The following is a 27,376-nucleotide window of genomic DNA, read 5'->3' as shown; positions in this document are numbered from 1 at the left end:
ACTATCAAACTACATGAATAGTTCAACATGTCCAATAATGTGGTCTCGTGCGGAGGCGTTAAGCCGACGAGAGCGCCATGCGCGAACTTCTCCTCTGCTTGACGACGAAAAAAGCGATCCCAGCGAACACGACGACGATGACGATGACGGCAATGGTGGCTCCTGCCACGGTGGATGCCGAGACTGCCTGCGACTTTCCTCTGGCGTCCTTTACGAGGTGCGGGTTGTTGTTAAACGGAAGTCGATCTGCGGTGTTAAATGTACCTGCACCGTAAGGGGAACCGCCCATTCCGGTACCGCCGGCTGCAGCAGGAACGCCTCCACCTCCAAACGGCTGTCCGGCACCAGCACCATATCCCGTTCCATACCCGGCGCCGTTTCCTGGGAATCCTCTCTGTTGGCCACCATTATAGCCGACACCAGCCCTTTGGCCTTGACCTTGGCCTTGGCCTTGGCCCTGGCCCATGAACCCTCCTCCTCCTCCGCCTCCAGCACCGCCGAAGCCGCCCATACCTCCAGCGCCCGCCGCACCGCCAAAGCCTGCCCCTGCAGCACCTACCGGGTCGTATGCGTTGAAGCCTGTATTCTCGCCCGAGTTGCCGACATTGGACCCTGCCAGCTGGTCCCCGTAGTCTGGAAACTCACCAAATGGGTCCGGCTGGGCTGCAGCCAAACCTACGTGTGAAAAGATTGACACACAAAACTTGAAATGACAATGATGTACAATGATGTGTAATAGAACGCTGTTCTAGAACATTATCGATTCGGTCGCCTGCCAATCAAATCACTACTTTGGAGTAAAGAAAAAACTTGTTCTACATTCAGAAACAGGTGCTTACAAACTACTTATTTTCTTATATTCCGCATGCTATAGGTGCTTACTATTATTTGTTATTATCATTATCCTTTTTCTTGCATGATCCATTTCGCTCATGGATTAAACATCTTGTACGAGGATAGGTGAAAATACTAGAGTATAAAATACGTCTACAGGGGAAACCTACAGGGGAAACCTAGTTGAAGTTATACTCAAGCAATGAATTACTGAAAAAAAATCAAACCTCTCCTTTGAATATAGGATATCATTTCTAAATATCCTGTGAAGTAATAAGATATTTGCTATTATTTCTGTTTCACTAAATTTTCATACTATTCATTGTTTCTTCTTGCAACAATTTTACCAATAAGCAATATCATTCGATGAAGTTAAAGGAACGGATATTTCATTAGATTTTGTCTTTGTTTTTCGAGAATTTAAAGCTGTATAAGAAGTGAATTGCAGGGTATGATAAAGGTCAATCACACCCAGCAGATATCGAAAAGTGAGAAGACATTGTCAATGTACTGCAAATCGAATGCTTGGCAAGCTGTGCCACGGTTTGTTACAGCATGGATTAGGGTCCATGGTTACAGCATGAACTTATTTTGTCATGTGCAGTTTTGAAGAGTCTTACAGTTTCCTCCTGACAAAACATAATTTATTCAGGCTGCTTTAATGGAAAACTCACAGTTTGAGAATAGGGCAAAATTCATGCAACTTGTACCACAGGATGAAAAGAGTGCTAAACTCTTCTTTCTTGTCAGAAAGTAGCGGATAAAAATTACTTGATTTAATGTATTTCCACTCACTTCCTTGGCTACCCAATATTTTGACATTCGAATAATTCATCTCATCTAATCTAACTATATTCTTAGTTTAATGAATTATCTCATCTAACTTTATCCCTTCACAAAGTGCATTGATATTGCTCTAGGCTCGATAAAATCCTCGTAAAAAGAAGTTTCTGCGTGAGCAAGACTAGTCGCTCACATGACGACTTTAGTCTATTTCATTTTTATTTTTTCTTTGTTTATTTATTATTTCCTCTGATATTTCGCCTATCACCTCTCCTACATGTTCTTCGGTTTGTAAAATAATTCAGTTATCATTCTTTCTCTGTTTTCTAGCGGCCTTATCGATTCGTGAGAAAGCCAATACACTATAAGAACACATTGTGCGTCGCTTACTGTCATAATAAGATTATCAACTCACGCTTGCTATTGGTGCCCTTACAAAACATACTGCAATCTGCCAAATTTCCGTTGAATTTTCTAAGGAAATCGTGCTAAAGATGCTGCAAAGCAGCTAGAATCAGTCTCCTTCACACGGTAAAGTATAAAACCGGCTGTTATCAATTCAAAATTCCTTACGTGTGTCCTTCGAGGCACTAACGCATTGGTTTGGAACCACATTTATTATCTGATGAATCAGTATTTTCTGCACCTTGTAAAAATAGAATTTTGTTCACAAACTAACCGAGAGTCGGGGTAATGTGCACGGCAATACAGTATGCTCGTTTCAACAGGCAGTATGCCAATCTAGTTAATTTACAACAGCGTTTTTCTGGTTTGATACTTCTCGGCGGTGAGAACGTTTAAAAATGGAATAGCTGTGACATTGAGGATCGGGCGCTGAATTTATCGCTTGTCACCATTTACATTTCTTTTCTCGCCAAGCGATGATCGAATATTTCCTTTTCACACCGTCTAAAGATAGACGAACAATAAGGAGACAGTGGGCACAATCTACATTCCTAGAGCTTAATAAGTTTAAGAGAAAACAAAGGAACGTGAACAATATGAACATGACTGTCATGTGGCAATGGTCTGTTAAAGATTAATCATAATATGCTTATATGAAAAATATTATGAACAATAGTATTTTATACCGCTTTCACGCCATACGGATAAGCAACAAATATTTGGAGCACAAAGTATGATAGTAACATTTTATATTTCGAAGAATGCTTTTGAAGGGATACATCTAGAATTGTTCTGGACAAGTCGGCATGCCATTTCAACACTCAAAAGAAATAGTTCGCGTTGTGTGTGTAACCATAACAGTTTTGCAAAGCTATAGCAGAATGGCAGAATGCTTTCAACAGGTAAAAAAAAAAAAGAACATGAGAATTGATATCAAAGTGACATCATCAAGTTGGCCTAATGTGTTCCGATTTCGTCACAAAAATAAGATCTAAATTAAATGAAAATAACACGGGGGGGGGGGGGTTACTTATATACGACAAATATCAGAGATAAACTGGAGAAGGTCGCTGCTACTTTTTTTTTTTTCAAGAACAAAATAGTTATTGGAATTCTCTTCCTCCCAACTCCGAGATGCATCAACTGTCAACAGCTTCAAGAACTCACTAAAAACTTACTTTTTCGCACTGTTATGCTCTATAACTTTCTGTAGATTAAGTTTTGTTTGTTTGTTTGTTTTTCTGTTTATGCGTAATGTTATGAATGTGAAGGGCATACAGTCTTATGCTTGTATTATGTGCTTTATAAGATGTTATCATGTTTATTATTATTATTATTATTGCAAAAGTATACATATCCATCTATTTATCTAATTATCCATTTTGTAAATCTACTTATTTATCTATTCAAATACCAACTCATGTATGTAAGTCACCGTAATGTTAGATAAGTCAATAGAGTAATTCTATTATTTAATGAGAGCTGTATGAATATTACGGAGCCTAATGAGGATATGACACGGCGGTGAAACAGGGGCCCCGGTAGTACGCCATCAAGAAAGTTGCTCAAATATAGCCTATTGCTGGTGTAAGTCATCCGGATATAGGTTACGCGCAAGGTGCGATTAGTCTAATTGATTGATCCTAACTTATGGTCTGCAGCCGCCCTCACATGCAGGTGTCGAAAATCATTCCCCTACTATTGGCCACTTAGTCCGAATAACTAGGATTTTAGCACTCTTCTTTTTCTGTCTTCCTTTTCCCCTCTTCTTTCAGCCCTACTTTTTATCTTTTTGTTACACAACAACAATTATTACTATTACTGTGAACATCAATATTACTATAACTATTAATATAACTATAACTATTGCCATTATGATTACTATAACTTACTATTAGTATAACTATTACCATTACTATAACTATTACTCGTACTATTACTACAGCTACAATAAAATATTACTATTACTATTATAATTACTATCACCTTTAACAATGAGAAAACTCGTTCATTCCAGTCATGACGGGCAAAACCTTTAATACCTTGTCAACCCTTTTAAAGGCTGCAAACTATTATGACATCAGTGAAAATAAATCTTGGCAATATTTGGCAAAACTCCTTATATAGTATTCCACAAAGGAAATCATTCTTATCAGTATTGTGCCTACCGGCATTTACTAAGAGCAGGAAAACAATTATCATGATTGTGGCTCTACTTTGGACACTCTTAAGTGACGAGGATAATATATCCTCCTGTTGAATGGCGACCAAAGATACCTAGGCTTGTGGAGAAAGAGAATGACATTCAAGTACCACTCAGACGTCTAGACCTAAGTATTATGACAGAAATCTGGTGTATACAGAAAGTGACATTTTTGTGTGTTTACAAGGACTCAACAAGAATCTTTACGAAGAAAATAAAAAAGGTACTATTACATTCTCAAAACCATAAACCAGCGTCAAGTACGAATTGAAACCACTTTTTTTTTTTTTCAAGAAGAGAGTGTGCATTCATTTACGGAAAAGTCTATTAAAATCAGCCCCCTATCATTGCGAGCATGATTGGAATACAAAGCAGTTTGATAAATTCTTGATTACCGAGGTACATGAATAATAACAGCATGACAAACAAAAGGAAGGAGAAAACAGAATTTCGATCTTGAAAAAATTAATTTAGAGGGCCAAATGCATGCATTCAATATAAAAAAGAGCTCAACTACTATAATGAAATTCACTTTTTACATCTTTTAGGATTGGTCATAATTATGCTGATAAAACTAATTTCACCATGGGCACTTTTCTTTATTGGAAAGAAGTCAAAATGTATATCGGCATCATAGCACCTAGGCACACATAGTTCACCAGCGCTCCATCATTTTTTCCCAAAATATGAGCGGAAACTACAGGACGTCTACACCATTTAAATTAATACTTACAGTACATAATATTGAAAAAATAACGGCTGTACTCACCGAAAAAGGCAACCAGGCATGCTGTGAATACATTCATGGTGTTAGACTTTCGCTGGAATTACTTTTTTCCCGCAGATGAATCCGGCAAACTAATGAGCACGATATAGTTCTCCCAAAAGCAGAATATGTCACCGTTTGCATCGAGTCTGCGGACCACTCCCCACTTTATACCCAGAGCCGCTGCGAGAAGGAGGAAACGAAAGTTAGAGGGGGGAAAGAAACTCAGTTTGAGAGCGCTGATTGGTTGAAAGCGACACGCACGTAGGAGAGGCACGGAAAGGAACTCTCCGAAAATAACTGATACGCTCTTCAAGGCACAAGACCGGCGGACTAGATTGGGAAATGTGATTACAAGGGACTTGCAGAGAGAGAGAAAAATAATAATCCAGAAAAAAAAAATACTGAGAAAGTGAAAATCTAAACATATTTATATGGACGTTATACACGTATTGTAACACCTCGAATAGCGGCGTAACAGTAGAATTACACTCTCCGGTGTATTCAGTTACCTTAATTCTATCATGCTCCGAGCTTCTACAATCTATGGGAATATTGCGTCATAACGATTGAGGCGAGTAGTAACGGAAAAGGTGGTAAATAAAGAGACTGGGGTAAATATTTCATTAGAGCACTTTTTACCACTCTCTGCTTTATTTATTGAAGTCAGCCGTCAGACATAATCTGCTAGAAGGTAAATTGTAAAGAATTTCAGTTTGAAAACATGGCAATTCTCGATAATATACGTTCGCTGCTCCATGTACTTCAAATCGCGTTTCTTCTGTTGATTGACATGATTCAAATCAACAAGGTGAATGTGAATGAGCTTCAAATGAGTTATGATTCAGGTCTACAAACATTGTCTGCAGAAGGTGCATGCAGTCAGGATATTCGCCAGAAACCAAATATCATCGTTAGACACAACACTCTGGCATGTTTTCATTTCTTAATTAGATTATCAAATTTTGTCAAATAATCTGCAACCTGTTTAATCCTTGCCTTGATAGACGAAACCCTGCTCAGCTCTTGAATCGATCTGGGTTATCATGGTTATGTAATCCAGACGAATGAGAGGTGTAACGTAAGGAGGCATGAGATGAAGAAGACTAACGGAGGGCAGTTCGATGCTCTCTGGAAGGGTTAGGAGTGGACAGAGCCATCGACAGTTGCTCATTTCTGACTCTATTTGCCCAAATCTCTGGACTGACTCACGTCACTTTGTAGATTGGCGCAGGAGGGGGTACCGAGAGGGAGATGATACAACGTATTCTCTTCTCTCCTTAAGCCGATACCTGCCATCAGTCCGTATTATCAATACAGTGTGTCAAAGTCAAAGTGGCCAGGGGTTAAACTTTGTTACGATAGCGCCTCCTTTTGATTCGATTTAGATCAAGCGAGGAATTTTGCAAATGATGTTAGGCAGGCGGGAAACTTAATCCAAAGACTCTTTTAAAAAAGATAGAAAGGAAAGAAGAACATGACATATACTTCATGACATAGCATAGACAGACGATATGACAGACGGTCAGACAGACAGCCACACACACACACACACACACACACACACACATACGTGATTTTAAGAGATTTTTATTTTCTTAGGATTACTTCAATTTAAGTAAAATGTGTGTTTCAGATTCCGTTTATAAAAAAAGTGTTATAAATAAAAGGTTATCAAAAAAGTGATGTTCATACCTTTTTGTCGAAAAATAAAATAAAACATTGAATTGAATTGAATATAAATTTTCTTGTTTTGATAAACAAAATTATAAAAAACAAGCTCGTAAGCACTATCACCCTGACGTGTAATAATATTAGGATTCATAGAAAAAAAAAACACACACAATGGGATCTAATAATGATGGACGTTACAAATCAAAGTTAACTTTCAGGAAATAGAACAAGCTTAAATAACTCACTTTAAAAGCTTCTTTTAGATCATCATGTACAGATATCTTAACAGACATTGACAGATAATATGCTAGTGTGGAGGGATATGAATTCTGTAAAAAGCAAAGGAATTTGTGAATGGAAAATGGAATACATTGTATGGCAGTTACAGATGCATTCCTAAACCAGCAATGACAGCCAGATACTGAATACTTTTCCGCTAGGTGCACAAAAGTTTCAAAAATTTCTCAAACACAAATTGGACAAAAATTAAGCATGTAGCTTGGCGATATAAGTTAGATCATCATTGCCGTCCGTTTACATGGTGCTGTGAGGACATCTCCAGAAAAGTACATTTTTATACCTTTATTAGGGTGGAATGCATGTGTTTATCATTTCCTTTGTTTTGTTTTTGTATATTTTACCAAGTTTATCATTTGAATGGAAATTTATGAATCATAAAATTTCCACTTCATTTAACAATGACGATTTGAGTACCAATATAATTATATTTCCACAAAGTAGCCCATAAAGAGTCTAATGTGTGTACTATCAAAGGTCTTTACTAATTCCTCTTCTTTTTCGATCATTTAGTTGAAATTAACGTTTACAGCCGGTGTCGACCTCAGTATCTACATACGCTACAAAATATTCAGAATTTTTTCAGTCTTATATGAAAATGGGGAAAATAAGTACCGTGAAAAATACTCTCCTATGCCTTTATGCATACTTTCAAGTAGAATAATCATAAGTTTATTAAATTCGTTTAAATTAATGATACCTGCGTCGAGTTGACGTTATTAAAAGTGATTGATAAATTGCAATTCATTAACGTAAATAAACATCCGAGTATATATTTGCCCATGTTTTTCTTTATAATGACTATTACCCAAACACTGAATGATAAGTATTTATTTACGTCGATGAAGGGCAATTGTCAATCAGTTTCATTACATTACGAGCCTTTTCAATTCGTTAAAACACATCGAGCTGTCAACAATTTTTTTTTTTTTTGGTAAAGAATCAAGCGAAGAATTTCTAGTCATTTCGCAAAGTTACGCTCAACAAAGAAAATTACTCGTCGAACACAAGTCAAGTCTTGCTATGAACTAAAAATACTTTATTGTGTCTTTATTTTAAGCATGGACTCTGATGAAGACTTATACTTACATGATCAGATGATACCATTACTATATAGTTACTGATATTTTGTACATTTTACATGCATGAAATTTTATGACATTTTGTTATGAAAGTTAAAACAATTTGTACATTATAAACACCTCATAGTATACATAAAATGTGTTCTTCATCGAAGAAATCTTTAGTACTTAGTGTATTTAGTACATCAATATTTTTAGGCGATCAGGGAACGATCTCTAAATTTAGTACGATTATTTTGTATATCATTGCAGTACGTTGGGGTGCCTCCGATGCATGCAATATTTTGGTTAAAAGCTTGCCAATTCATATGATTTTATCACTGAAGTGTTGCCGTGAATCCCATAACAAATAGACAAACTGAATTCGTTTGGGTCATGTAGAACTTTCCACAAACATACACATAGCATCATGGTGTGATATTTACCTGCCAAGCGGGTCCGTTAACGTACGTCTTGATTTCAAAGTTAGCTAAAACCGACATACGCAATCAAGTATTATAGTTAACCACAATTATGAAATTATGAAATAATGTAAATGAAATTGGTGAATTTCCTTCGTAAAATTGCACGTATAATCTTCAAACAAGAAAAAAGTTATACAGGTATATGGGCGATTGTATAAATCCTGATCCGGATCACATAAGGAAGAATGCGAAAGCATTTTAGGGAGTTGCTTTTACTTTTGTTATATCGAAGTGATTCCATTTTGTGTAGTAAGTTTGAGTATGTTGAAGTGCTCGTAACCACTATTGCACCACCTCAGTTAATGAAAGAATTGGAGACAGTAAAACATCGATAGGACAATGTTGCTAATCAGTTCGCGTATGATTAAAAATTGTCAGGCGGTCAATGGATGTTGGATTTTTCACAATCATTTTTCAACTCTGCGTTCTCCAAACACCGCATGGTCACTCATCAATTCCAAGGTCTAACAGTAAGCATTCACCCTGATAAGACACCAGACGAGACTTGCTCAACCAAAGCCATAAAAAACAATCGGCATAATCCGATGATGGTTCGACTATTAAAATATTGTTCCTTTGTCATTCGTCACAGGTTGGGTGCGGATTCTACAGACATAGTTACGTCTAGACAGTACCCCTTGTGACTAGTTCCCCGATGGGAGACAGAATTTGTCTGTATAGAGGAGTGTGTTCATCGCTGATCAGATAGCTCCGTTATCGTCCAAACGATTGTATCGATCGCCGAAAGATCTGAATTTCAGCTCGTGCCAGCCGTTTGATTCACTTGACGGTTTGTCGGCCTCCTCCATGGTGAACTGATGATATTGGCCCAGCCCCGCCTTTCGTCGCATTCTGACGACGATCGCCAGAAGAACACAGACGATTACGACAAGGAGAAGACCTCCTAGTACCGTGGCGATGATGACGATCTTGTTTTCGGCTTTCTGAGTCTTGGCCGATGCGTGGCCATCATGGTTTTTATTAGGGTTGGCATCATTTCGAGGCGTCGCCGTGCCACTCACTTCAATCTTATTCGCGTCAGTAGTCACTCGTTGCGCCAGTCTCGTGGTTGCACTGGCAGTGGAAGGTGAGATGGTAGTCGTTTGGATTGTGGAGGTACGTTGGCGAGTTGTTGTAGGTGTCTGAGTGGTGGAAGGTGTGGTTGATTGAGACGTTGTCATCGGAGTCGTGCTCGTAGTTGCCTGGCTTGTGGTAGTTGCTCGCTGGGTCGTTGTAGCCCTCGTTGTTGTAAGAGTCTCAGTGCTCGCGGTTGTCAATGAAACTGTTGTTATAGGCTTACCAGACGAGGTTGAACTTTGCGTTGTGGTGGGTGTTGCAGTAGAAGTTGTCGGTTGGGAAGTACTTGTTTCAAAGTACTCACTGCCTTCGCTTCCCTCACTTTTCTCGCTGTGACTCCAACCATCGAATGACGATTCGATGAACTCGCTTGGTAGCCAGTCTTCGGTTGTGGTCGGCACGGGTGTTATGGTAGTTGTTGTAGGTGCCGGAGTCGTGATTTCTGCAGGAGGTATGAATTACAAGTATGGTCAGTTAATGTATCGGTGAAAACACGTCGTTGAACCCAAAGAGCAGCAGTAGCAACAACCAAAGAAATCCCATACCGTAATTACACCAGCTTTCACCGTTATCGGTACACTTCAATCATTTAACCTTTAAATGGAAATTCACTGCACAGAATTGATCATAATTAAAATGTAGCTTGCGTTAAGATGATTGGTTGTCTTTCTCTATATGCCTGAAGGCCGGTTTAGCGGTTACCAGATTAAAGGGATAGTACAGTTTTGGTTGAGATGAGAATTAGGCTTTTAAATTTTTGCAAGATACCAAGAAAACACTTATGATATAGTACAGAGCCTACCATTTTAAGAGGAATTCAAAGTTTATTTGATGAAAATCGGGTTTGGAATAACTGAAACATCCAAAAACAAAGTAAAACAAAGCAATCGTTACAAAGTGTGGGTCCCACACTTTACTAGAATCATTCTTTTTTGGATATCTCAGCCATTTCAAAACCAATTTTTATAAAATAAACGTTGATTTCGTCAGAAAATTTCAGGCTCTTTCATATTTTATATGAGATTTCTCATTATCTCACCTAAAAATGTTAGAAACCTGAAATTAGGTCTCAACCAGAACTGTAAGATCCCTTTAAGTACTAATTAAGTCATGTTTTCCCTACAATATCCCTCTTGTAGAAGGCAACACTGGGTCTTTCCGACTACTCACTGTGACGGAAACGGAAAAAGGCAATGGGATCACTCGACAACTTAGCCTAGAAATGTACCGATTAGAACAAGATCATTATTTTTAGTGTTCTCTTCAGAATTTTCAACCACTAGGACAAGAGTGATTAGGCAAATTTTGTCTTCCAACAGAACGTTTTGGTACCAACGGCTTATTTAAAGAGGGGGAATGTTATTTTTTTTCAGTCTGCAGAGAAGGTTGCAGGAATTTGGTTTGGGTTGGGTTACTTTGGCCAGGGAATTAATTCAAGTTTCTTTTATGCCCAGAAGTATCACTTTATCCAGCCATTAATTTTATTGCTGTGGTTGTTGTAAAGATGTAGTATATGGTTGCATTAATTTTAGTTAAAGTGGTTGTGACAAAGATGAAATATAAAGACACAAAGTGCTATAATCACTTCAACGTACGTTTTAGTGAGTGTAGGCGTTTTCAATATTGCAATTGTCAAATGATTTTCATTAACTTTGTATGCATAAAGCGCATTACGTAAATAACGAACGTTCATCTGCCCACCAAACACCTGCCTATAGCGTCACAACATACATCACACCGTCTATTCGGCCATGTTATAGTATGCGAAGCTGAACTGACTGCTGTACCTCAAGCGCAATTTACGTCATGAAATTACGCAGTGCCATATAAATACTACGCAATGACAGGTCATACTAAGGAGGTACTAGGTGAGCCGAACCAGCTGCCAAGTGAGTTTAGTTAAGGTTGTTAAGGTACTCGGGGAAACTTATGGGCAATAGGCCTGACGAGGAAAAAAAACCCAGTTTCGATGTTGCTGTTCTCCTTCCCTATGCTGAATAAATATGGCTTATCATCGAAAAGAAGTGGTCATCATCATGAATGAATGATTTTTTTAAAGCTGCCTCTTGGACACTGGATTTCAGGGAAAACAGAATACAGAGCTCAGCTATTTCAAAAAGTGATGCGTGATAGCATCGTAGGTTTGAGATTCATTAAGCCATTAAATTGGAAAATGATGGTATTTTCTTCAAATGTAACAAAGTGAGGGGCATCTGCGTCTATTTCAGAATTCCAAGTTTAATGATTTCTTTGGAATGGTCTATTACGTACCAGGTATTATTCGAGCATCTTATTCTGTCATGACCTCAAAATGTCTTAAACATTGCATTGATTTTAATGTCAAGGATAGCCACATTTTCTTAGGGAAATATTGAATTACCGTACCTTGCTTACTAATAAAGGAATGAATGAATGAATGAATAAAAAATGTATATAAATATAAGTAAGTAAATAAAAAATAATAAATAAATAAATAGATAAACAAATGAATAAATAAATAAATAAATAAGTAAGTAAATAAATAAATAGATACACAGGGTCAGCAGAACCAGCGGATCACTAACAAATTTACAACAACCGTGAATTTCCAAAAGTTCCTTCCTTAAATTCTTCCTGTATAAGAGAGGATGTACCAGTCTGAAAGTGGTGCTTATACACACGTACGCACGCTGTTCTTGTTTCCTCTCAAAGGAACTTTATGCATTGCAAAAGCGTGTTGACTTGTATTGATTCAACATACTCTGATCATCACTTATCAAATGCAATGTGGCCAAAAGAATATTTAAATAAGTGCAATATATTTTGTAATTTCATAATGTAATATTTCATAACTTGCGCGTTTCCCTGCAGCTGTGTCTATTGTTAACCATAATATAAAAACAGGCAAGTTACGCTCAGTCTGGGTTAAGGTGCAGTGACAACGCCCTTTGTGTAAATATGAACTTGAACTTGAACTTGAACTTGAACCATTTTAGTACTTTAGCAATGACCGACAGATGATGTCACTGGCTGAATCTTGGTTTAGTTTAGTTTGTTGGTTTGTTTGTTTGTTAATCCACAAAAAGAGCAAAAAATTCAAATATACAGTATATAACACGTTTTAGGTATAGATCTTAATTTGGTCACATAAGTTATGCTGAGGGTCTTATGATTTGAAATAAATCAACATGCATTATATGGTTCCTTTAATTGTTAGTTACAATTCAGACTGCGCGAGGTGACTAATTCTTACGTCACAGCTGGATGTGGGATAACCGCCAAGTAGGTAATTGTGGTTATTGAACAGTCCTCACGTGGAAAGAATGATTCCTACGTGGTGATCCTTGACTGTGAGGCGCTACATGGTACATACGAAGAGTTCCTATCAAAAGGTGCTAAATCCACTTTTGATGGAAAGGAGAGAAAAAACCTGCTTTTTATTGTTTTAGTTATTTCACATAATTCTAAGTGTTTTCATGCAGTGATTTTATGACCATTATAGTATTCCATGATAGGACAAGGAAAATGTACCTTGGAAAATCCGTGTGTGTCTCCACTGATTTTTAAAGAATATATGTATAGGCCTACATTCTTAATTTTGTGGATATAGTACCTTTTGGAACAAAACGTTGCGTATAATACAGTGATGCCTAACACGTAAATTTTTGTTTTCGTTATTGGTTTTGTTACTTTGTGTATTCTTCTGGGATGATGTCATCACTGCACATTCTCTTCCTCTTTCCTTCATCTCATCGAAGACTTCATGTGCACAGAAATGAAACATTTCACAGCCAATAATCAAGTTGTATTTGTTTTGGGCCATTTTGAAAGCTACACAGCACAGGAAATTAGCCAGCCTGGCCTTGCTCCGGGGTCAAAGTGCGGTCAAGCATGCACACGGGTTTCTGATTGGTTCCTTCTGGATACATATGCATACAGGCTTAGTCATGAGATCATTTTCTAGGGGTGGTTGAAAAGAAATTAAATGATCCAATACACTACGCTCTGAGACTAACGAGAGCAAACTTTGTTTAGAGGGCTCCTATCATGCCTATCATGGCTGTACCATCGTGTTCTCTCTGACGATAACGGAGAAAGAAAGAGAAGCGGAGGAGGGGTAGGAGGTGTTCAAAATCTCAAGAGAGATTGAGAAAAAGGCATAAAACTATCAAAACAGCATTATTTTGTCACTTGACAATAAGCCAAGCCACGCCATGTCGGCGCTATGCTGTTGGTTTGTTTCGAATTATATCGTGCGGTAGATTCTTCACATGATACCCTCAAATTTTCAAGACCTTTCATAAATTGTGAGTCACTCTAGAAAGTTTCGTTTAGTCCATTTGGACAAATTTTGAAGTTCCGCTACCGTCGCTGAGAAACACGTCATAACCTTTCACACATTAATACCCTCGATCAATGTTGCTGCCAAAATTTACCGCACGCAAATTTTGTGGAAAGCGTGCATGCTCGTAATCCACTAATTAAGCGAATATTAAAACAACACACAATCATTTCTAAGACATTCTGTGCAGTATAGCCTTAAGTAGACTTTAAAGTTAACGTATGGAATAGTGTTGGAACTATCTAAACTAACTGTCTGGCAGATTTATGTTTGTTCTATATTGATATTTTCTGTCACAACGAATAACGTGTCTGCAGCATGTGCTAATACATAAAGCAACATGGAACAACGGCTAAAAGTGGATGCTGCTCTCTAGAGGTATAAATGGAATCTGCGGAGAGTCTTGAACTCATTTCTGCAGGTGAAAACCTGCCTCCTGGAGCAAAGACGGGGGATGACTGCATGAGTGGGAAGTGCGTACAAGCGATTACTCACCAATATACATCAATTACTGGCCCTTAGCAATACTTCCTTTTCTGGCCCCGTTCAACGTGCGATTGTCTAATAGGGGAACTCCCATGATTTGTGTCAAGTTTGCAGTAAGTTGCAGTAAAGCATTTTGATGTTGTTATTGCTGTTATTATTGTTGTTGTAATTGTACAAGCAGGAAACTTACAGCTCAGGGAGAAGGGGAAATTATAAAGACGGAGAAATATCGGGGTAAAATATATAGGGCCTATATACCAGTTAATTTGTTACTCTTCAACGACGAGAAGGTTGCAGTATGTGTGTGTGTATATAAAGTTGCAGACATTTAAAAGTTTTGTCTCTTAAAATAAGTCTCTTTTTGGGCTATTGATAGTTTTTGTTTTGCTGCAATATCAGATACTATGTAGGCCCTATGCATCATATACACAGATTATATTACTGTAGGCCAACATAATGTACTTACTAATTTCGCAATATCTTCCCGTCCAATCCGCTCCGCAATTACAGATGTGGCCATTAGGCAGGTCAACGCAGCTTCCTCCGTTCTCACATGGAAAAGACAGGCATTCATTGATCTCTGCGAGAAACAAGAAGAAGTAGACGATAAAGTTAGTAAATCCGTTTAGAAAACCCTACATTTTTAGGACGGGGAGTATAAATTTGTCATTGCAGGTGAGCATTACCGAAAAAAAAAAAGTTGCAAAGAAAGATACTGACTAAAGGGCGTGATTCATCGGTAAATCAATGCAAAATGAAATGAAATAAAATAAAATGATAAAATTGATAATGAAAATGTGAAATTGGCAGGTTTCTGACACATGAACACAGTTAGGATGTATCGTAAATGTACAGGAATATCAACAGAAAGACGACTTATTACTGCAGTAGATTCTATGGTTACTCTCACTAAATCTATCTACACTACTGTATATCCATGCAAGATAATTATATAATCAATATACTCGACAGCATCAATAAACATTTTGTTTGATTGAATGTGTTATAGGAAAGTCTCAATGTGTCTCAACGTGAAGGGTAAGTCGGCCAGTCCAGTATTCGCTTTACCACGTAATATCGAGTCAAAATAAAGTCTAAACGGCTACTATGAGGTATAAGTGTTGCATGGGACATGTTTGAATTGTTGAGAAATATGCGAAATTTACGACAATGCAGGTGGTATATGAAAATATCTATTTACCTTTGCTATATGGAGGCACTTTGCAATTGGCTGCCATGCCATCTATGCTTAGACATCTATGCTTCTTGACAATATACTTTTTATATCCTGATCAGGTCAAAATAATTAAGACTTTGCTGTGATTGCATAGTAAAGCCTGTGATTGGTCAATGTGGATCTGAACATAATGTCAGCTGGCCTGGTCACGTTCCGAATGTGTGATTCATTCAAAAATTCAGCCAATCAGAAAACTGAATTTCCACTTTTGTAGAAGAAAACAAAAATGAAATTTTGTACACTCGTTGCGTGTTCCTGACTCGAGTAAATGTAACACCTGCGCCACATTAAGAATGGGAAAGGTTAAAAAGATCTAATTTCAAGATAATCGAAAGTAGTGGTAAGTGTTGCTGGCGTGAGTGTGGATGGTGGTGGTGTCTGCGAATGTCTGTGGTGGTTTGATGTTGCTGGAAAAAAAAAAAAAAAAAATGAAATTTTGTACACTCGTTGCGTGTTCCTGACTCGAGTAAATGTAACACCTGCGCCACATTAAGAATGGGAAAGGTTAAAAAGATCTAATTTCAAGATAATCGAAAGTAGTGGTAAGTGTTGCTGGCGTGAGTGTGGATGGTGGTGGTGTCTGCGAATGTCTGTGGTGGTTTGATGTTGCTGGCAATGGGTATGGATGGTGGTGTTTGGTTGTTATGGTTAGGGTGCATAGGTGCTTCAGCGTGTTCGAGATGGTGTGGCTGCGTTGGTGGTAGTGTGTGGATGGTGGTGGTGTCTGCGAATGTCTGTGGTGGTTTGATGTTGCTGGCAATGGGTATGGATGGTGGTGTTTGGTTGTTATGGTTAGGGTGCATAGGTGCTTCAGCGTGTTCGAGATGGTGTGGCTGCGTTGGTGGTAGTGTGTGGGTGTTGTCCCTGCGATGGGTGAATGATGTCCGCAGTTGCATGGCGGCCTGTGTGTGGTGTCTTTGTGATGGTTGCGGGAGCGGTTTGTGCTGGCGTGTCCGCTTTCGGCGACACCCAGGAAGAAATCCGCCCGACCATCCGGGGGTTGCATCTCTTTTATTGACTCCTGGTTGTTCTGCATGAATGATTCTGAAGTAGCCTAGTCTTTTCTCGCCAGCCGCTTTCCCTAAAATCTATAGAGAGGACAGTATGTAACAGCACGGGTAGCCTAGTCTTTTCTTGCCAGTCGTTTTCTCTAAAATCTAGAAAAGACAGTGTCCAACAGCACAATAACATGGAATTGTATGTATAGGGTGATGTGATAAAGACTTGCTTGTGAAGAACAAACCCCTTATTGTCGCGATCAAGTGCCCACAATATAGCTACAAAATAAAGAGTTAACCCCCTCGAAGCCACAATTCCAGATTTCTAGTGATTTTGTATACAACAAGTTGTGAATAGGGATTACAGTTTCAATACAGGTAGACCTTACCCGTTGTTGAAAAGGAACTTTGGACACCATGTATTCTTTAAGTATGGTCGAGGATTAAGTTCAAAAGACTGGAGTTGTCAATGGATAATCAAGCCGGCGTACGTAAGAATACCACGGTTTAGTGTCGACTCTTTCTGGACGTTTTTATATTGGCGCAAAATGTAAGATTACAGGAGTCACGTCCATCCATTCACTAAACACACACAACGCAAAGCTCAAATTGCTCATGCACGACTCACACAGAAACTGTTGACAAGATGAGCCCATATTTGCTCATTGTAGAATATGATTATATTTAATTCATATGTATTCTTGAATATCTCAAAATCTTCAAGAATGCAGGAATTGCATCATCCAGATTAGGGTTGAGTACCCTCGAAGTAGAGTAAAAAACGTTGGGCTGATGATACCACATGGTTCAATAGGCCAAAAATCTGCCTTTGGCACCCATGCAGACTATTTTATTGTTACACAGGTATGCACACAATCAAAATGTGTATATTCGTCTTAAAGCTTGGCTTTTTAACAACTCGACTCTGACCTCGATCCTTCATCGTTGAGTCATTACAATCAAAACAGTAGAAAACAAAAAACACTCCCCACCGGCTCCCCATTTATTCCTGCTCGCAGAAGAATTTCCTCCGTTTTATCAAAAACGACGCGCTCTCTGAACCAGTATGACATTTTTTTTTTTTTTCACTGCGAAGGATCTTCCCCTCTGCTTTTTGATATTGGGTTCTATTCTTCTTGGGAATAATTTCTTTCACAGCACCAAGTCATTAAGTTGGGTTATTGATTTGAAAAATGGTGGTCTTTGTGTGAATTCACGTAGAGAAACGAGATTCTGCAACAATAATCAACGCGTGAAGAATGAAAATCTAGTTACACCTGCAAGATTAGATGATTGTTCGCAACGCACCTGACTGCAGCAAGCATTTGCCTGTTGCTATTGCAGACTAATGGTGACAGAGGGAACAATCTAATATCGATTAGACAACACTCAGCATGATGTCCAGCCTTCCCACTCAGTGTACCTCAATGGACCAGTGACAATAACAGGAAGTATCATCACCAAGTACGGGCTATAAAGCATCCATTTTCTCCTTACAAACTACCTGATTATAACTGTAATGATCGGGCATGCTTTAAGTTGCCCCGGGGGTGCCAATGCCTGACGCATGATTCACGTGGAAATATTAATTAGCGTTGAAGTTGCTCTATATTATAAGCACTGAGTTACGCAATCCCTCTTTTGAAAGCAATGCATGATGTGTGTGCTTCTCCCAAAATGATCGCGCAAGCCAGTACAGCTTTCAGGGCTGCGTGATCATTTTGCAAGAAGTTTGTACAAGAAAAAGTGACTAGTTGGGGTGGAGATGTGTAGCATGGGGACTTGAACTGATTTCAGACGAAAGTAAGACCATTTGTTGCTGAGTGACCAACTGTCAGAAGCTGCCCATTGTTATGTACTTTATCTCAAAACCTCATCAGGACATGACGCCACGTTTCCATGGTTACAATGCCGCACGAAAAGTCCATGTGGAAAAGAACGTTTGGAAAGACTTAAACGTCGATTTAGTCATAGGGATCGAAGGGGTATCGAGAGGGGCGCTGGATCCCCGTCGCAACCCCATCCCCACCCCATCCCGATCCTCTCTAGAGCAGAGACAGGACCTTGTAAGTCCGTTTGAGGAGAAGGTTGTCATGATTAAATCTTAAATTCTTCTCTATCATAAGTGCATTCAAGTTTGTTGGTTTTCATGGTACGAACCTCCCTATTTTGCAACAATGTTAAATCAGATATGTAATGTCGTCTTCAGAAAAATATGGTATGATCAACTGGGGCATTCGTCAGATTTCTGAGTTCTATGTCGAGAAAAGCACACAACTGGCGACTTTCATATGACAGTTCGATCTTTTGACAGTCCGAAGAAGATATGCAACGTCTCCAACATTTTAATCTTTCCCGTTTTCGTCTGTCTGGTTCCATATAAATTCCTTACTCTTTTGCCAATGGATTAGAATTTCTATTCAATAAAGATTGTTTGTTTGTTTGTTTTATTCACGGGACAAAATGCTTAGGTCGATCTGCCAGACAATGTTGTTTTGTTTTGTTTTGCTTTGATTTTTCGTGTGTGTTTTTTTTTTTTCGTTTTCAGAGAAACCGTGAATACAATGTTACAGCAACGACAACATCAGAAACAACACGGAAATGAGCAAAAACGAGCAAAGTAATCAAATCAAGTAAACTGTTGCAGGGGGCTTTTGCACCATTCGCCTAGATAAGATCATTGTACATTTTGCAGCTCCCATATTCTCAATATTGAAAGAGTAAAAAAGCTCTGTTTTCTTTTCACAGAAGCTATCTTTGCCATAGAGCTAGAAATGTAATGACAGCAGTAATAGACAAAGAACGAAAGAAAGAAAGAAAGAAAGAAAGAAAGGATATGAGATAAATGACTAGACAGAAAAATAGGTGGTTAAAGAGAGAGAGAGCGAGAGAGAAAGGGAATTTTGTCTTTCAGTGTACATCTTCCTTTCAGCTAACTTGTCCCTGCTTTTCTATACCTATCCACCACGGGGACATTTCTAGGCCATCGCATGGGCTACCGTCTTTCTGCCCAGGACGAGAGGATATTAAAAACGGATGTATTGCCTGGGGAAAGATGACGTCATCGGAGGAACTCCGGGAAATTGGTCTGGATGTCTTTTGGCTGAAGACCCAAAACACGACTAACCCAGCTCGACATCCATATCGTGTGCTGTCATGACTTTAAATTAGACACCATTCCGGAAAGGATCTTAATGGGCAATTGCTGGAGAATATTGTCTTGCTTGTAATATGAGAGGCGGGAAAAGCAGGTAGGTTATGGTTGCCCTAGATATCCTTCGTCAAGACGTTAGTTTGAGTTACCAAAGTGCATCTCTAGACCCTTAAGACGCAAAGACTTTTTTTTCAGTTGAAGACGGGTACTTGAAAAACAAAAAACAAAAACAAGCATACACGTGTTCACTTTCCTTTCCTTCTCTTCTTTTCGAATGCAATCCAATCGTAAGAAAAAGATATATTTGCATGTTCAAATGTATTGATGACGCAATGACATGTATTTACATTGATACGAAGCTTTTATTACTGCACAGACCTCATCTATAATCAACTTTGCTTGATTTTAGGCGTGTATAAATTATCAGACTGCTGATATGAGTCAAAAGTTCATTAACTGCTTGGAAAACGAGGCGCAGGTCCACACGCAGATTTAACCAAAATGTCATGAATTTAGAGATCATGTCCCGAGTATTAACATCCGGCAAATCATGAAGCTGGGATTTTCTAGACGACCTGAGCCGCTCCCCAAGCAACTTATTTCTGTCTGTTGCTTAGCTCACTTGTCATATTTACACACCTTGCGGATCACACGCGACGTGAACCGCCCGGCAGGAAACGGGCAAGGCGAAGTGAACTGCGTTTAAAGATAAGGTTTTAACTTAAAGCCTCATGTACTTTACGAGCATTCCAAATATCTTAATATCTTGTTTTATTTTATTATCGCTCTGTTGGCGAATGCTTAACTGCGCAAGCATTTTAGACAGGTTTTAATCATGAATACATACTTTTGGTGGATTTCCCCCCATTCAATGGCCAAGGACAGAAAATTACGTATCACTACCCATTTTGAGAGAAAAAAGAAAGACACATAAGAAATTGAAACAAGTGGCCTACACACAAACATGCTCATATCTGTCAAACATGTATCTATATCTATATCTATATCTATATCTATATCTATTATATATATGTGTGTGTGCATGCTTGTGTCTGTGTGTGTGTGCGTGTAAGTGAAGAGTGCAATTCCATGAAAATAATTAATATTATGAACAATTATTATGAGTATGATTTCACAAAAATCTCCTCAGACCAAACCAACGGTGTTATAAAACTGATACCCCTAGGAACAACACACATTGCCCATCCTCATAAATAAAAATATGCCAAGCTGAATCGTCATAATCGCAACCCCTTTTATTTGGAAAAAAGATAATATTAGACGGAGAATTCTTACGACTAGAATTAATAATCTATCCGGTTTTATACAACGTCCAAGTAGATCCTTGTAATTTGATTGGAGGGTTGTTGGTGACGTGATATTCAATAAGTACTCCATTCAACGCGCAATGCAATTTTGGTTCTATTTTTGCGTGCAACTTGGTTCGATTTTTTCGTTCTATTCCACGGTTCGAGAAATTGTACGGTAGTGCATGTACTGTGTGTTGCATATTGAGGATCGCATGCAGCTAGCGCAGTGTACGTGTGCGGTACATGCATGCGCGTATGTAGGCCTACGTAGTGCTAGTGTACGAGCGCTAGCTGTGACCTGTTATCTACACTGATTGCACAAGCCAGAAAGAGAATCGCAGTGGATGTAAGTATGGCTATATTTTTCATACATTATATAGACTTCTAGGCCTACTTAGACCTACCCAACAATCCTCCAACCAAATAACAAAGATCTACTTGGACGTTGTATAAAACAAATAGTGTATGGTCTAATACTCGTGCAATGGAACGAGATTTCGCACTCGGTGAAAGATGAGGCGCACTATGAAACTCGGCTTCGCCTCGTTGAATAGAGCGCCTCTATCTTTCGCCTCGTGCGAAATTTCGTACCATTGCACTCGTGACCATTCACTATTTGTATAATCATTTACTACTCTTAATTGTGAAGGCGTCAAAGTAATTATTGTATTAAGTGTTATCATATTTTTTTTATCCACTCTCTACACATGTATGAACAGGTGTTTGCCATAAACATTGCATTCTAAAAATAAAATAGAAGAAAAGGTGACAAACAAGTGTAACTCACCTGTAACAGTACAAAGAGAGCTATTATCACCTTATTAATCAGCAGGTGCAACTACCAATTAAAGTGTGCTTGCATTCCACACTCTTTGTTTACCTGATTCACGCCCTGACAGTGTAAAAACCAATAGTGGATATTGATCGATTGGTAACATGCCTGCCATGCTTTCGCTATGACTCATGCTACAGCACGTCTGGCACACGCAGGCAGAACATGAACAATGAAGTCACTTTTATTTTTTGTCAAGGGTTCCATTCAGCCGCTCAACACGACACAGGACAGAATTTAAAAAAAAAAAAGAAGAGCAACAACAGTGACCTATCGATGCTGGCACGGATCGGAAGCCCTCAACGAAATGATTCACTGTGTCAATGCCTTCGTGATTTTTTTTTTTTTCAATCTGGTTACTGTTTCAGACAGAAGGAAGGAAAGAAAAAAAAAATAGCTTCATTCAAGAAGACCCCCCCCCCCAAAAAAAAAAAAAAAAAATCATTTTGGCAACCAGATTAAAGGCAAAGTGAAGAAAGTAAAATATGGGTACAATATGTAATTTTGCTAATATTTTATGCAGAGATAGGCATCACTAAGTTTGTTATGATGCACTAATCTTAAATAGATATAATAATAACACAGATTACTTTCGAATAGTGTGAGAAGAGCAATTAATATAAGGCACTCCAGTTATAGCGAAGTCCTCGGGAACGGCAGTTTCCTTTCGTTATATCAAAATTTTGTTATAGCCGAACAGAAAGTACATAAAGATAATATAGATGATAATTTTGGGACCTGGATTTTTTACTTCGTTTTAACGAGAATTTCGTTAGAGCAATATCGTTATAACGGGACGACTGTAGTAGCCCAAGGCCAATACTTAACAGATAAAGTAAGCCGGGACCACAGTCTCCATATTCATATCTCATGTCAAAAACGATACCTTAGCCTGCGGTTAAGTTCAATGTGCGTTTTGGTTTCATTTATTCCGACGACCTACGTGGATAAGGATGAGTCGCATTTTTTTTCTGCGATCATAGAGAGGCTAGAGAAAATACATTCTTGAAGCCATCCCAAACTGTCACTCCCATTGTATGCGAACCGCTTTATTGAGGTGAGTAATATGCTTTTAGAAGTTTGGGGCCTGTTTCAGATAGTATTACTGCACCTGCCAAATATAAGCTGGTCATCATCCACCGGCCAGAGACTATATTCTTCCCAAAATAACTCAAAGGAAGGAACGCAGTTTCCATACAGTTGCAAAGTTATTTCACATAATTTCCCTTTCAATCATCCATAACTAGTGATTACAACGTTGAAATTGCTGTTTTTCTGGATATCGACATGTACGCGCATTGAAAGGAGCGGCAATATCTGATCATTGGCAAGCATTATAGTTGACACCCCATTACTGGGTATTTTGGGAAATGTCACAAGAAATGACAGTTTGTTTCAAGTGCTATTATATGTGAGAAGACAGTGAATGATGGCAAAGAGAAAGGGAAATGCAGCTGCCTTCGTATTTCTTTGTTAGTCAATTTTGAGGAGTTTGGCTAGGTAGGGGGAAGTTTTTCGATAGCGAGTTTAGATAGCATGGGTTCTTAGGTACATGACGCAGGCATTGCGACTGATTTGAGTTTTCCAGTACAAATCTGTATCATAGCTTCTTTTGATTGCTCACACCTTATTACATTGGTTAATTGGTTATGTTGTTATATCACTTCTCTGCGTACTTTGTTTTATATCTTGTTATTTGTGTCGTGTGCGTGTGGGGGTTTGTGTCGTGTGCGTGTGGGGGGAATACTAGTATTGGGGAATATTAGGCATTGTCTGACACCAAACACATGCCATACGTCCCCTGTCATTTCAGAAGCATAGAAACGGTAGCGTAATGATAATGATTACCACCGGGGCATATTGTTTCACAAACTTGATTTTATTGGCAGAATATCAACATCGACGGCTTCAGTATCCTCTGCATAAACTTTGTAACCTAGATTTTTTGAAACATCGTCAAACTGCAAAGTTTGATTAACATTTCTTTTAGAAGTGACATCTATCTTTTTATTGTATCAGCAAGAAATAACTACTTCTACATATTTTGTAGACCTTTCGATAATTTGCTGGATCGTCTTTTTTATTCCAGTGCCGTCAACAAACCTGCCTAAACAAGCTTTTTACTACTATTACCATTACCGCTAATACAACTTCTGCAATGAAAACCAACAACAAGAGCAGGAAATACAACAAAATACTCTGCTTAGTTAATCCGAAAACGATATTGGGTTCGTAATTCAGAAGCTTTGTTAGTGCGAACTTTCTTTTTTTCGCTTCGCAACAACGAACTTCATTTCATATTAGGACTAACGAACCTTCGGACAAGCGAACTTCATTTCATTTTCGGATAAACGAAACTTCCGAATAGCAAACCTTTGGAATGATACCACAAGCGCTCCCTGTAATGAATCCTATTTCATTTTCGGATTATCGAATATCTATATATAAAACAGGGCCGGCGCAGCCGTGGGGGCCGTGGGGGCTCGGGCCCCCACACTTTTTGTGCACCATGCAAAGGAATACATAAGGTGTCATCACTTTGGGCCCCCACACCTTTTTCAACCCGGAAGTACGTAAGTGGCACTAAAATATTAATAGATAGAGATCTTGAAGTATGGCGGCGGTAAGGTTATGTGTTTTCTCTGAAGACCTTTTTTTTTTATAACACCCGGAATTGGGAGGGGAGAGAATGATTTTTTTTTTTTGCTTGTCAGCCGAAGAATCCCGGAAGTGGACGGGGAGAGATGAGGTGAGGACCCTTTTTTTTTTTTTTTTTTTTTTTTTTTTTGCTTGTTAGCTCATGAAACCCGGAAGTGGGCCCCCATAGTTTTGAAAACACTGCGCCGGCCCTGTAAAATTTGTGTATTTGGGAATAACGACCCTTCTGAGTAAGGAACCTTGTGTAATTTTCGGAATAATGAAAATTTGGACTAACAAGCCTTTGGAATAACGAGCATCATCCCTACTTCTGTGTGACATCCTATAAAGCTTATGAATTAATGCTGTGGTCAAATCTCTCCTTAACCCTTTCCATGCAAAATTAGTTGAATATCTGGGCAGACAAAAGCAAGCAAACTCCTAACAGAAATTTACATTACAACAACTCTGAGAGAACGAGTGCGTCACTTCCCAAAACCAGAAAAGTCATTCGTGTTGTTCAACCATGACAAGGGGCTTGCCGGGCATTTATAAGACCGATAAATGAAACTGTCGGGGCTTAAAATAGACTCTTTTTTGGCACTGGCTGAACACTTTCCTTCCAATTACCCGGAAAAGTCCTCGCTGTCAATTATTCCGTATTCCTTTGTAGTGTGAACGACGCAAGGTCGACCTTGCGGCATTATAAATTTAGCATTTGGTAACGGACAAAAGAAGAACAATATTCGTGATGCACTTTTTGTTTGTAACTCGATGCCAGCGAAGATGTATTTTTTTTAACTTTTTTCTTCTCCACTCTTCATTATTTTGTCTCATAATAAGCGTTATATCTGTTTTGATACACCACGTTTTTGAACTCTTGTCATGAACTGTTGGTTTGAAACAATCAAATCATATTCGCCAACAATCGCTTTGATTTTTGTCATCTCATAAGCGAATAATCAACTTCTCGATGTTACTGTTATATAACAACGCACTGCTAACATGTTGATCTGCAAAAGAAATGATATTTCAGTACATGTACACATACGGATACATACATACATACATACATACAGACAGACAGACACCCATACATATAGCTACAACGTAAACAAATCACAACTGCCAGTTGACTGCATGGGTAAAAGATTAAGTTACAAAATGCAGTCTTTTACCTTGATGAAACAAAGCAGCATCATCATCAATTTGCCAAGATTTTTGGTTCGAATACAATAATGCCTTTCCCAAATCTGCAAATGTCAGTCATCTGGTCAGAGTAAAGAAAAGTTGGTACAAAAGGGATCCAGCTGGTGTATCGATACTGATCAATTTACATGAATCCTGACTAATTTTGTCGTGAGACCATCAAAAAAGTGCTTGAAAAATGGCGTTGAATTGGAGGAAACTTAGTTCTTGTCAAGTCTCATTTCAAGACTATAGATCTTCATAGTTCCTATTGCATCTTTCCTCTGAAACGTTTACGGTTGGAAAAGCAGAGGACGTGTGCTGTTTACACTGGGCCTTCTTCATGTTCTTGGTCTTTCGTGCTTAAAAAATAGGGGGCACGTCCCGAGTTCGACATCCGCGAGTCTACAGTCAACGAGTCATACAGCCTACGAGCTCGACATTAGGCAAATAAGGCTCATGAGTGCGACACTATATAGGCAAGCAAGGCCTGCGAGTCCGACACTATATGGGCAATCAAGGCCCACAAGACAAACACGTTAGGCCTCATAATGCAATGTCGATCTTGAAGGCCTTTTTTCTTTTGCCAAGTATCGAACTTGTGGCCCTTGTTTATCTAATGTCGGACTTGTGGGTCGTTTTTGCCTAGTGTCAAACTAAGGGCGTTGTTCGCCTAATGTCGGACTCACGAGTATTATTTGCCCAGTGTCGCAAGCTCATGTGCTGTTGAAGAGAATTGAAATCGTCAGGTGGCATTCCATTTTTTTTTAAAGCAAGCTCATTTCTGACTCAAATCAAGCTCCTGCACTGAGGACATCTCCATAAACCTGAATGATATTTCTTTTTTTTTGTATCTTAGTGAACAAATTTTTGAGCAAATTTGAATGCAATAATTTGCATCTGTCTTGTCAGTAGTTATTATTTTACAAATAAAAAACAGAAGAAAAAAAGCACACATATCTACAGGTTTTACTAAGTAGTTTTCATTATCAACAGTGCACGTGCAAGGCTTTACATTCATTCACAAACGATCAACATAGACAAAAAATAATGATCTTCAATGATGTTAGAAATGAAGAAACAATTGAAAAACTGAAAAACATACCGTCTGCACAAATGAGTCCCTCCCATCCATTTCTACACAGACACGTGTATCCGTTCAGTTCGTCCACACACGCGCCGCCATGTAGGCAGGGATTACTAGCACATTCGTTAATTTCTGTAAAGCAAGGTTTTATGAATGAGAATCAATACGTCAAATGATAACAAGATGAAAATGTGGTGAAACATCGTTTTGGTCATAGGATATCAAACAATACACTGAATGCTTATACTGTATGAATATGATACTTGATATAGATAGCAAATAAAATGTTCTTCACTCCTCTACACTTATAGCAAAGGCTGATATATGGAGAGATATAAGGGGGAAAAGGTTAGACAATAAGATCTTAGATTTATAAACAGAAATAAGCAGTCTGTTTCATATCAGTGTTCTAATGAGGTCCCTTTACGCCTCAGAGAAGGTCATTAGTATGGTGGTGCATTACCAATGATCATTATCATTACATTCATGTAGAATGTTGCCTTGGACAGCTACTTTCGGAATTAGCAAAATTGGTCTACAG

General features: G+C 38.6%; 2 protein-coding genes across 2 annotated transcripts in view; both read right to left on the bottom strand.

The window, feature by feature from the left end:
• Window positions 1-58: 58 nt before the first annotated feature.
• LOC140231233 (uncharacterized) lies at window positions 59-5,031 on the bottom strand. Its single transcript, XM_072311379.1, has 3 exons — window positions 4,995-5,031; window positions 439-675; window positions 59-381 (listed from the first exon to the last, which is right to left on the bottom strand). The coding sequence occupies exons 1-3, from the start codon at window positions 5,029-5,031 to the stop codon at window positions 59-61; spliced, it is 597 nt and encodes a 198-aa protein (XP_072167480.1).
• A 3,003-nt stretch (window positions 5,032-8,034) lies between these two features.
• LOC140231232 (uncharacterized) overlaps window positions 8,035-27,376 on the bottom strand; it is a 53,293-nt gene continuing 33,951 nt past the window's right edge. Inside the window, exons 20-22 of the mRNA XM_072311378.1 lie at window positions 26,854-26,967; window positions 14,859-14,972; window positions 8,035-10,027 (exon numbers count right to left, since the gene is read on the bottom strand). Coding sequence (XP_072167479.1) covers window positions 9,210-10,027; window positions 14,859-14,972; window positions 26,854-26,967 — 1,046 coding nt within the window. The 3' untranslated portion in view covers window positions 8,035-9,209. The remainder of the gene's footprint in view (window positions 10,028-14,858; window positions 14,973-26,853; window positions 26,968-27,376) is intronic.

This window comes from Diadema setosum, chromosome 7 (assembly GCF_964275005.1).
Source record: "Diadema setosum chromosome 7, eeDiaSeto1, whole genome shotgun sequence".
Lineage (NCBI taxonomy): Eukaryota > Metazoa > Echinodermata > Echinoidea > Diadematoida > Diadematidae > Diadema > Diadema setosum.
This window is presented reverse-complemented; position numbering and strand designations above follow the sequence as displayed.